General features: G+C 39.0%; 1 protein-coding gene across 3 annotated transcripts in view; it reads right to left on the bottom strand.

The window, feature by feature from the left end:
* LOC128740067 (calcium/calmodulin-dependent protein kinase kinase 1) overlaps positions 1-12,814 on the bottom strand; it is a 190,919-nt gene that overhangs the window by 171,077 nt on the left and 7,028 nt on the right. For 2 of the 3 annotated variants that reach the window (XM_053835577.1, XM_053835576.1), the window contains exon 2: positions 3,675-4,474. The exons of the other annotated variant lie outside the window; for it this stretch is intronic. Coding sequence is in view for 1 of the 2 variants with exons in the window: in XM_053835576.1 (XP_053691551.1) it covers positions 3,675-3,693 (19 nt within the window). In the remaining variant the exon portion in view is untranslated. The remainder of the gene's footprint in view (positions 1-3,674; positions 4,475-12,814) is intronic. 3 annotated transcript variants of the gene reach the window in all.

Below are 12,814 nucleotides of genomic sequence, written 5' to 3'. Positions count from 1 at the left end.
AAATGCTTGGTTTGACGGGAAATGCCAACAAGCGACGGAGAGGAAAAAATGTGCTTGCAAAAACTATCTAAGCATATTCACGAGGGAGAATTTGGCCAAGTATCGTCGAGTGCGGAATGAGTCAGGATCACGATCTTGAAGAGGGAAAAGCAACAGAAGGAGGACAGAGATCGTGAGGAGCTGGAGCAACTATTCCGGGCTAATGCAAGTTTTACGAGAAGGTGAACCAAACTAACCAAATCAAACTTACACACCTAAACCTGACATGTGCATGGACGAAGAAGGAAATCTAAGCACAACGAGCGCGATGCCGTCGACAGGTAGAAGCAGTTCTTCGATGAGCATCTCAACGGCAATATCACAGAAGGAGACACAACGGAAGGTAACCTAGGAGTGCCTACAAACGATAACAGCGAGAAATCGATCAGCTGAAGAATAACAGAGCCGCCGGGAAGGACCGAATCCTGGCAAAACTGTACAATAAGGGCCATGAACCGTTAGCACCGGTACTTCACTGGATAATTTCAAGGATTTAAAAGGAGGAGAAGAAACTACCGGAGGAGTAGGTGGTCTGTCACACCTAGAAAAAAGACGATCGACTAGATAACCCGGCATTACGTTGGTCAACGCCGCCTACAAGGTGCTCTTCCAGATTTTTTCGCGTCGTCTATCCCCATTAACAAGAGAATTCGTAGGGTAGTATCAGGTGGGCTTTATGAGGGCCCGTGCTATTACGGGTCAAGTTTTCACTCTCCGACAAATCCTCCAGAAATGTTGGGAGTACAACGTGCCCACGCATGATATTTTCATGGATTTCAGGGGAACATTCGATACAGTCGAACGCAAACAGCTATGGCAGATAGTGCACGAATACGGTTTTCCGGACAAACAGACGCGGCTGATCAAAGCTACCCTGGAGCGAGTGATGTGCTACGTGCACGTTTCGGGGGCACTCTCGAGTCCTTTCGAATCGCTCAGAAGGTTGCGGCAAGGCGATGGACAGTCCTGTATGTTATCGCTATTAAATGTGTGATCCGGCGAGCGGTCATCGAAACGAGAGGAACGATCTTCAGCAAGAATAGCCAAGCCTTCGCAGACGATTTCGACATCATTATTAGAAACCTTGAAACGGTGGAGGCAATCTACGCCGGACTTAAAACGGCGGCTAGGACAACTGGGTTACAAATCAATGCGTCGAAAACCAAATATATGGTAGGATGAAGGTCCAGAGAAAGCAATGTTTGCCTCCCACGGACAGTGACTATTGACGGCGATGAACTACAAGGGGTTGATGAGTTCGTATATTTGGGATTTCTAGTCACCGCCTACAATAATACGAGTAAAGAGATCTAACGACGCGTTCAAGCTGGAAGTCGTACCTAGCTTAACCTCCGCAAAACGATTCGATCAAGTAGCATATACCGACGCACAAAGCTGACGATGTATAAAACGCTAATCAGACCGGTAGTCATCTACGAAATTGTAGCTTTGTTTACGAAAGACATACGTACGCTTGTCGTATTTGAACGAAAGGTGTTGCCGACTATTTTTGACGGAGTACAAATAGATAGTGGAGAGTGACGTAAGCGTATGAACCACGAGTTGCAGGCACTCCTGTGAGAGATTTCCATTGTACAGAGGAAGAATTTATTACAAGATAATATTACAGGAAGAATTTCATTCAACGTAATACGCCGCCAACTCCCCCATATCGTCATCTCCATGCCGTCCGTTTTGTGCTGGGATTCGAACATTACTCAAACAATACATTACACCATTGCATTCATATCTCAAATTACACAGCGAAACGAATGTGTTATGATTTGTTTTCGCATTTTCGTTGCTGTCAAGTCACCGTTAGGGACAGTGAATAATTGCAAAATAGCCTAAAGAATGTTCAAGATAAAATTGCAACACATTCAAATTGCTCTAACTTTTGGAATGCTGGGTAAAATTAATTGAAACTTTGCATGAAGAAAGCTCAAAGTGCATTGTTTATACCGTGTGAGTCTTTTTTGTCAGGTGCGCAAAAATATGAAAAATAGAGTCGAAAGAACAGGTCATTTGCGAAAAAAATCTGCACAAGTACATCGAAAATAAAAATCTATCACATCGTGCCATCGCTGAAAAGTTGGTCATCCCGAATTCTACGATTTATCGTGTCATAAAACAGTTCGAAGAACATCTTACTGTCGATCTTGAGTCAAGATGTGGAGAAAAAAGGTGTCCGTATACTGTTAAGGACCACACCTGTGTAGTTGGGGCCTTCGACGGGAAACTAAACTCCTTCGTTCTAGAGATAGTAAAAACAACTGAATCTGAGCAAAAGTTCTGTGCAGAAGGGCAAAACTCGAGCTGAATTACGTACATTCAAGATTCAGAAGGCCCCAAAAGAATACAGTCGCAAAAAGTCGTGCCAAGAAGTTATAGGATCAAAAGTTGACAAAACCTCATTGCTGCGTTATGGACGACGACACTTACACGAAAGCGGACTACAACCAGATTCCGGGGAACCAGTATTTCACTGCAAACGATAAGTTTGATGTTCCAGAGAACACAGAAAATGTCGAACTTTGCCAAGAAATTCTTGATTTGGCAAGCAATTCTGTTCACGACAGTGAATCACTGGTCTTTTTCGGTCTATCAGAACACAAGGAATACTTATATTTTCATGAACAGATTTATTATTTTGAACATAAACTGCTTTTCAAATCCAGATTGTCAATTACGACTATTTGAACTCGTCAAATGATGAAGAAACAATAATGCTTCAAATTCAATTGAAGTCAAATCGGTTTAGGTACATTACGCAATGGCTTGCGAGCAACATCAACGAATCTGGTTTTGAAGTTGCAAACGATTTTTTACCGTTTTATACAAATTCATTTCTTATTCGTTTACCCACAACAGAGGAACAGAACTCAACGGAGAAATATGTAGCGGGTCCTTTTTACGTCTATTTGTCACTCAGATAATTATGCGATCCATTGAAAAGTGCGGTCCGGGCAGTTTACCTTTCCTCTTTTTCTTTCTGAAACGTCCATCATGGTATATCTACATTGAAATTGAATTGTAATTCCAACAAAATTCTGATTAAAAAAGCTAGCCACGAATTACATCCCAATTCGAATCATTTGTAATAACCGCCAGCTTCGTTTGAAATTTATTTGCACGTTTTAATCATAAACATCAAACAAACCCGTTAGTATTGCAAATGAACGTGAAAAAATTCATTACCATTAACTTTTCAGGTGGCTTTTTTACGTGGAAGACCTTTTTTCGTCGCTAAACTGTTAAACTTTATGGAAACAAAGTATGAATTAATGACTAGCTAGAATGGCGCTCGTGCAGTGTTCCATGAAAAGGAACCCTCACAGGAAGTGATTATATTTGATCGTTATTTTAATCAGTTTTTCCACACTACTCATAAATTTTCGCGGTAATTCAATTACGCACATTCCCTTTTGTTCCCATTTTTTACAAATTTTTCGGTTACCTTTACAAGTCAAAATAAAAATTATGAAAATAATTGACATAGCCCTGCATACATACTTTTCATCGACTAAATCACTGTTATTAGCAATCAGATAAATATTTAAAAACAACTCAACAGCTGCCACAACCCAGCAACAGCTCAGCTACATGAGCTACCAGCAACGTTTCCTTCCACTCACCTGAATCAATAGTTGCCATCGACGGCGATGGCGAAATTGGTGGTTGCAGATTATCACTACATCGGTCCGCCTGCTGTTGATCCGCTTCGCTCGGTTCGCCGATATCAGACACCTTTGATTTCGTTGCTTTCCCACACGCCACAATGCGCCTCCACTTACTGCCCACCAGTCACTTCCCACCGCACTGTTGCGCTCCTTACCCGTAAGCTACGCAGAAAACTGAAAGGTAATTTGCTTCACGCTGCCTCTTCCGATAAGCTTCCGTTGCACATTCGTTTTTGTTTTCCTTTCTTTGCTTATCTCACGCTCTTTTAACTAACTGAATGGAAATTCAGACGACTTTTACTACAAAGCTACTGTTTTCTCGTTCACTCGGCTCTTTATGTTCACTTCCTTCCGCTGTTGATTCCTGATTTTCGTAGCTTTATAGCGACCATTGTAACAAACTTAGTGTCACTTGAGTCTAACTTTTGCACCACACCCCTATCACCTCCGTGATATGTCTTGGTTGACTTCTTCAATTAAAAACTTTACACTTTACCGCCTGACTACTTGTCCCATGTGTTTCGACTTCTCCGACAGGCAGACACTTTTTTGTAACTTTTGCTCCTGCTGGAAACAGCCATGCACTTCTATAACGAAAATTTATATTCTTTTTTTGTGAAACGAAACACAGCTGCTGCAATCAGAAGTTCATTTCAATTAACAACCTTCGGGCAGCTACATAGACGTCCCTCGAGCAGTACTGGAGATGTAACTAGCTCGGACGATGTTGGATCCGGATGGAGCCAATGATTTACCTGCAGCGAGCCGATTGGCGGTAACCGGGAAAAAAGAGTGAAAAGAAAATCCAACATTAGAGAGGAAAAAATCGTTATACTCTACACTAAGACCCGCTAGCTATCACAGAGCTTTTATCATCATGCTGGACTGTTGCTATAGCTCAACTGCAACTGCGGCTGGCTGCATAATGGTAATGAACATATTATAAATTATTCAATTGCATACAAGGGAACCAGCAGCAACAGACTACAGTTAGTGTAATCAGTGTTCGCTCTAGCAGATCACTGTGCGCTAGGAGCGTAGCTAGTGGTTTGTGACTGCAAGCTCATCAGCGTAATTTATCAATTTGTGAATGCGCTTTCGAAGAATATGATATCGAACAACTATCTGAGATTAAATCATTACCATCGATAAAGCCCTCGACGTAATACTCTGAGCCGCAGCAAATCTGGCCTGTTGAATAATATAGGAAAAATAAATTACCATGTCACGCACTCTATACTATCTACTGTTGGATAATCTGCTACTGAGATTAAGCTCACGTTCACTGATAGAAAACTACGTAAGAATATCTTCACAAATGGTTGAAGAAACATATCTGTGCTAATCATCGGCTCCCGTTGCTCCGAACGGGACGATTCGTATGTAAACAATGTTTAAACCTCCGTAATTGGCTTTATAAATTTCTCATATGTTGAAAAGCGTGAAATTTTTCGCCATGGAAAATTCTACCGATGTAAAAATTTAATGCCCACGCATACCTCGCAGTTAAAATTCAAGACCAGATATCTAATTTGTCTGTATAACTTTGATCGCAATCATGAATTAATAAGCCAGATCATCTTAAATTAAAGGTTAAATCACAGACTGACAGACGTAACACTGAAACTCCATTTCATCGCCATCAAAACGGTTATTTTTAATTTCTAATTTAATGTTTGGATTCAGTACCGTTTCACCTTAATCCAATGGCGCTGCCATAATTTATAATAAGCCGCTTTGTGTAGCGTGAAAACTCCACCGGAAGCTAGTATTAGATTTTGTTAGAAAATTTGTTCGAAGTGTTACACCTATTAGTCTGTGGTTTAATGTTCGAAGAGTATCCGATTTTTTAAATGTGATCGAGTGAGATCGATAAATTAGACGGTGGTGAATTTGGTTTTAGTGAAATCAGCCCTCTCGACGTTATTCGTTTTAAGCATGTATTTATTTCGAGGCCTATTTATCTATTCATCACACTGAATTTAACGTTATTAATAATTGTCCGAACAACTTTAATGAGAAATGTGGTGTACCAAGAATGAAACTTCGACAAAACAGCCATAAAACACTTATTAGACGAATAAGGACCATCGTAGCGCTATTTTTAACTTTCGTTTAAAGCTTGATATTTTTATAATCGTTCAAAATGTGTTGTTCCATATTTCCGATTGAATTCCGAATCGCAACTTGACATTACGTTTTTTATATGGCAAATTTCGCAGCCAGCTGTTAGAGTACACGACAGTTGCGGGGCTAATGCTGCGATGCTATTGACTCTAACTCGTTCGTTCCTCGAAACCAACTGGGAGGCTAACGACCCAGATAACATATGATCGCAATTGAAAGTTCACATTAAGTCGTATACATGTTAATTTTACATTGGAATTGTACAAAGATTAGAGTATATCAAAGCAAAGGGTGGAATTACCTGGAATTAAATAAAAAGAAAACTTATCCAATTTAATTCTACTATACTTCAGTCTAGCAAAAACTTCAATCAAAGCAAAGTGAATAACAAGTTATTTAGCACTCGTACGTGTCCTCATATACAATTCAGGACTGTGAATTATCGCGTGATAGCGTGATCTAAAAATCGCTATATAAAATGCAAGATAGAATTACATATAATTACAAATTGCACGAATATTGCCGCTACTTTGGTACTTATATGTTGTTATGTGGTGTGAAATATAACTTTTTTGGACACACGTGATTTCGTATTGCTCAGTTGCAACCGAGATATACAAACCAAATTGTTTGCTGGGGATAGAAGACTCTTTATTTTGGGAAGTAAACAAGCGTCTGGTGCAGAGAGTGATAAATGTGCGAAGAATGAGGAAGCGTGTGGTACACATATGAAATGATATAATTGGGAGAACAAAATTGGGCATTGCTTTATCTAATACTAGCTGACCCGACAAACTTCGTATTGCCACAATAAATCGTGAATCTCGGATGACCTTTGTCACAATCTTGAGTTTTGCAAGTTTCTGGGGAGTTCATGGGTGTTTTAATATACAAATTTTGCTCACAGTAAAGTAGAAAACAACTCCCCCCATTGCTTAGCCTGATAAAATGAAGCGGATAGCATTTAAATATTCGCCATGATTATATAACATTTCGCCAATACCGTTTTGCGGAACACCACTTCTCGGTTGACCATAACGCGGAATATAGAGTTTCGCGGGATACCATTTCGCGAAAAACCTTACGCGGGATGTACCATTTCACGGAAAATGTTTTCTTGGAAAGCATTATTTCGCAGGGGTTATTCTCTCCTTACTCGCTGTGGCTCTTTCGACCCAACTGAAAGAAAGTAATAGAGGTCAGTAGACCTAAGAAAAGAAATAAACCTAATTGATAGTTTTTGGTGATCTTGTATTTGACTTTTTATTTTGATGTTTTATGGAAGAGTCTAAAATTTTTCGAGTTCGATTAGTTTTTAAGTTACGCAAAATTTCTGTTTTAATTGTATGAGAGTCCTTATCCCCCTACCACAGGGGTGAGGATTGATTAGTTCTCGAGTTATGAGGAAATTTGCATTTCATTTGTATAGGAGCCCCCCCCCCCCCTCCTAAAGTGAGGAGGGATCCTAATTCACCATAGAAAAAATTCTTGCCTCCAAAACCCTTCACATGCCATATTTGGTTCCATTTGCTTGTTTAGTTCTCGAGTTATGAGGAAATTCGTATATCATTTGTATGGAAGCCCCCCCTCTTAATGGGGAGAGGAGTCATAATTCCCCTTCTAAAGAGGGGAGGGGTCTCAATTTACCATAGAAAAAATTCTTGTCACCAAAAACACCCACATGCCAAATTTTGTTCCATTTGCTTGCTTAGTTTGCGAGTTATGCAGAAATTGGTGTTTCATTTGTATGAGAGCCCTCTCTCTTAGTGGGGGGAGGGGTCTCTAACCTCTAATTCTCTAACCTCTGTCTCTAATTGGTTCAGTAGTTTTCGATTCTATAAGGAACATCCGGCCAGACAGATAGACAGACAGAAATCCATTTTTATATATAAGATAAGTGAGAGTCGAGGCGGCGGTAGCTTAACGCAAAAAGCCTTTGGGTACCAACCGAAAGATTGTGGGTTGAAATCCCATCAGCCATTGCATCACCCGATATATTTTTGGTCTATATATGGAAGTTTTCTAGTTCATACAGCTTTTTTCGTCTTCTTCGAGTTCCGCTTGACGATGAGTCATTATTTCTTGAGTGAGCGAGGCTGTTGCTGGTAGGATTCTTGTCCACCCGCACGTTGTTGGCGGCATACTACTCCATGGACTGTGTTCTGTGATGGCAGGATACCAAAACTGGCCAAAACAGCACATAACAATCGTGCTATATCAGAAAAGGCAGCTAACGCACTGGTTGAACGTCTTGGTTACAATAAAATACCACTTTTCAATTGACAGTACCGTCTCATGATTGATTGAAGTTTTTGGAGCGTCTTAGTAGAATACGAAACCTAAAAATAAAAAATAAGAAAACTTATCCAATTTAATTCTACTATGTGTATTTTATTCAATGACAGATACGTATTTCGCCTACGACTTGCAGGCTTCCTCAGTGTCTGTTTTCGAACTCGTTGCAAGTTGCCGATTATATCGAATAAAACAAGTTGCCGATTATATCGTTGCCATTATATAAAACAAGTTTAGAAAATGCCGATTTTCAAAAATCTAACACAACTCATTTCTATAGTTGCGCTACAATGTTTTTTCACTTAGCAACCTAGCCATGTATACGGAATAACACAATTAAAGGAACACCAAACTTAATCAAGGGAACGTTTAGCGCAACTATTGGTACAATATAATAGAATCGGATTTTTTTTGTTTATAAAGCTTCTCGTACAACGAATGCAATTGTCTTGCCTTGTGACAAATGCCTTGTGTTTGTTAAATTTATATCCCACAAGCATTAGTTGAAGCATATACCCCAATAAACAAGAAAAAATAAATTACAATGTGCTTAGCTGCGCGACTACCCTTTGTATATTTTTTCGTCTGTTCTTATTTTTTCAGAAGCCAATCTTAATTGAAATAATGCTTTATTTTATATTGATGCATGCCGCGATATGTGTTACATATCGGTATCCTCAAGCCACCCTCAATTTATTGTACCCTTTCATACGCCCTCGTTAGCAAAAGGTTCGTTATTTCATACTCAACCAGTTAAAACCATATTGATATACGACAGAGGTCTATGATTTTGGTAATGTCTAATGGTACCAGTACGTACTCGTCTTGCATCACATCTGACGTGCAATCATTACCTGCAAGTTTTCCAGATATACCGGCACTACCCTGCTGGTAGGCACGGACCACTTCATGACATAAAATATTCCACTTGCCTTGGATCCCTTTCACGCACAGATAGAATGAACCCTTTTTATTGTAAATTTTTCACGACTTGAAATGTCAACCGGCACAGCTACAAATCAATGTCATCGGTAGACAGATCGCGATACCTATTTCATGTGTGCAGTAGAGAATATGACAAAAACGTTTCATTTCATAGAAGGACTAACATATAGACGGCAAGGTAATAGATTACTTCTGATGACGCGACGAATACAGCGCTGACACGGTAGGGTAATTATCTCCAAAATGAACCTCAGTGACAGGAATCTAAATACATTAAAGCAAAAATTTTTCTCGTTAGTAAATGAGGTAAACTAGGTAAATAGTATGAAATATACCTTTTAAGTTGAAGTGGAAAACCATGTGCTGGTGAACGATATGGTTCGAGGTAATATAAAAATGAAATCCCCGCCCCGCAATAGTAATTATCATCAATTCCTTGCAAATGTGTACCAGTGTTTGCTTTTGAGTTTGCCCTTGTATAACGAGATCATCAAGCATTCAATGACTCAGCATGCATTCAGTATCAGATACATCACTGCCTCCTGCAGAATGTGACGGGTATTGTAAGTTGCATTGTAATGCAACAATATCACCTCCATCAAAATCAGAATTACTGTTAATCATCAATCACCTGGGTTACATCACAAACATTAACGGATATAAAGACCGATTTTTGATTATTATCACATTACTATGTGCCCTTTATTGAGATTTTCCGAATTGAACTTGAAAAGCACACCATTTTAATGAGATATACTCTGGAGTGGCTTAAATTCATAAACGCGAGTCCAAAATGCTATTAATTCAATTTTTTTATTGTAAATAACAGCATACTTTCACATGTTGCTCAATAAATCTGCATTGGATATCCCGAATGGTAACAATTTAAATTATAATGCTGCAACAATTCTCAGAGCCTCAAACAGATTCAAAATGTTTAGGTATCAATTTGGCTCTATGACGAAATCCTTGAGAATCACTATAACGGATTAAAACGGATACTATACCAACAATGAAATGAATGCAAATACTTTGAGAATTGTTGCTTCGTTACATCAAAGAGCGCCGAGAAAATGCTAGCGTGCAAATACCAAACTGCTTGCTTGCGAGTCACGCCTTAACCTCAACAACTTTGTGTTTTGCCTGCATATCTGCAGACTACCTATTTATTTCAAATAAAGCTAGATTTGATGCGTCTCTAGCGTACCATAACTGTTGATGAGGCTGCTTGAGCTTTTCCAGGGGAAATAGCGCTACCGTACAAAATAAGCACAATAGTAAATAAATATCTACATATATTTTACCAGAAGACGGCATATAAATAAGCAAATTTATTTACGTTTGCTCGACTGGTCTAGCCTTTTACTCTTCACATTAATATTAGTCAAAAAAATCGCCGTCTTTGTTTATTACTTATTTATATACCAAATAAAGGCGTGGAAAATCGATACCTACAGCAACACTACGATTGCCGGCACACGACGCTGCGGTTAGATATAATTCTTCAAGCATTTCCTCGCTGTATCTATGCGCCAGCCCTATAAAATTAATCAATCTCACATTCCATCGTTCACGGTGTTTTTAATTTTTTGTTTCGATTTTTACTGATATTAATAATCATATCTACGTTGCTGTGGTAGCTGAAATAATCAAGCTTCAGATTTTATATTATTATACCTAGGGTATGTTGCTACATCGTCGTAATTGCCTATTCCCGTCCTATCCAACACAAATTATTAAAAATATCAGCATTTTTATGACACACAATGCAAAACTAGTTATTCCCTAATATTTTAGTTTGTTGTCTATCACATGCGATCAATCAAAGTGAGCTGAGATCTATTTAAATGCTTTTATCATTAAAGAAGTCCTACCAGCCAAATTTCCTACGTTTTTTCGTGCGACGAAGAACACAGTGTCGACTAATCGTTTTAATTTCCGTCATTCATAAATGAAATTAACTCACGCAAGGCATTGTCGTTATTCTACAGCCAGGAAAACTCGCCTGACCTGACCTGCAGAAATTTTGTAGAATAACATATGTCATGCCGTCCTACACAAATGCATGCGCGTTAGCTTCGTAAACATTGTTGTGATTTTTAGTTCGGACGATGAAAAATTTTGATGGACGGATAAAATCCGTCAGTACAACGTAACCAGTACGACGAATTTTAGAAATGAAGTCAATTGCGTAATTTCAATAATATGCTTTAATAGTCGCTTTTTAGTAATGTCAAAGTTCACGGATCGGCAGGTAAGTGTGTTTTAGTCAAATCAGCACAAGAACTTTTGGAGTATTCATTAAATCCATCCTGCAAATGATGAAAATTAGACTGGCTTTACTTATTACGACGGGAATTAGAAAAAGACCCTATGTTAGAAAAATTGATAGGCAATTTGCAGTAGAAAATTTATGAAGGAATTGTAAAATATACTTCGATGGTTACATCGTTACACCACAAAGTGTAACATTTTTCATTATGTTTTTTTTTCTTTCTTTTTTCTAACGACGTATAGCATTCGGCTTTACTTTTCTGTTGGGGAAGAATAAATGCTTAATGCGAGAAATGGAGATTCAGGCAAACTGAAAATTCTTGATATTAGGCAAAAATATAGACTTAGCGAAGGTGATAGTCGAACTCACAGCTCCCAATCTCTAGTTGAGCGTGTAGTTTAACCAATTACACTACTAAGCCGTCTATATAGACCTTTTGCCCTCATGCTTTGGACATAAGACTTAGGCTAGAGATGCTAGGGGGCCGTGCACTAATTACGTAAGGCATTATGGGGGGAGCGGGGGTTCCGCGAAATCTTACAAAATCTTAATCATTTCTTACGTAAGATTTTCACACACGAAAAAATTATGAAAAAGTAACATTTTTAATAGCAACTTATGATATTTGTTACAAATTTTTTTAAATTGATGAGGTAAGTTGTGAAGTGTCGAAATCTTTCATGCTGCACGGAAATGCATAGCAACCTGCTGAGTATTTTAGCCTTGTCCACTCAAGGAAACAGCAGTTGGCCTACTTGTTCCAGAGTCTCTGATGTCACCAGCCACCTTAAATATGAACCCAAGACTACTATTGGACTTGTCAACGATGGCAGAAATGTGGGACTTCATGGTGAGTTTCTCGTCAAGTAATACTCCAAGGTCCTTCACCTGTTCTACCCTATTCAATTTTGATCCGGAAATTTCGTAATCGAACTCTATTGCGCTTCTAGTGCGATGGAAACTGATGACGCAACATTTCTCCACACTCAGTAACAATTGATTCCTTACGCACCAGTCACTAAACAAGTCCAGAAGCTTCTGCAACATTCTGCAGTCCTCGATTATTCTGACTTCAAGATAGATTTTCAGATCAGCAGCGAAGAAAAGCCTTCCATCTTCATTGAGTAGTAACGCTGCATCATTTATGTAGATACAGAATAGCAATGGTCCCAAATTGCTACCCTGTGGCACACCAGAACCATTTGTAAACGCGGCAGACTGGCAGTTGCCAAATTGTACGAAGAGTTACCTATCCGTAAGGTAAGTTTCCAACCATCTGCACAATCTTGTGGTACACCCAAGTTTCTCCAACTTGCTTAAAAGAATAGTATGATTAACGGTATCAAAAGCGGCCTTCAAATCAGTATAAACTGTATCCACTTGCGCTTTGGCGCTCATACTATTTATGCAGAACGATGTGAAATTCACCAAATTCGTTTCTACAGATCGCCCG

The sequence above is a fragment of the Sabethes cyaneus genome, chromosome 3 (assembly GCF_943734655.1).
Source record: "Sabethes cyaneus chromosome 3, idSabCyanKW18_F2, whole genome shotgun sequence".
NCBI classification, from domain to species: Eukaryota; Metazoa; Arthropoda; class Insecta; order Diptera; family Culicidae; genus Sabethes; species Sabethes cyaneus.
The sequence above is the reverse complement of the archived record's forward strand: the minus strand, read 5'-3'. Positions and strand labels throughout refer to the sequence as shown.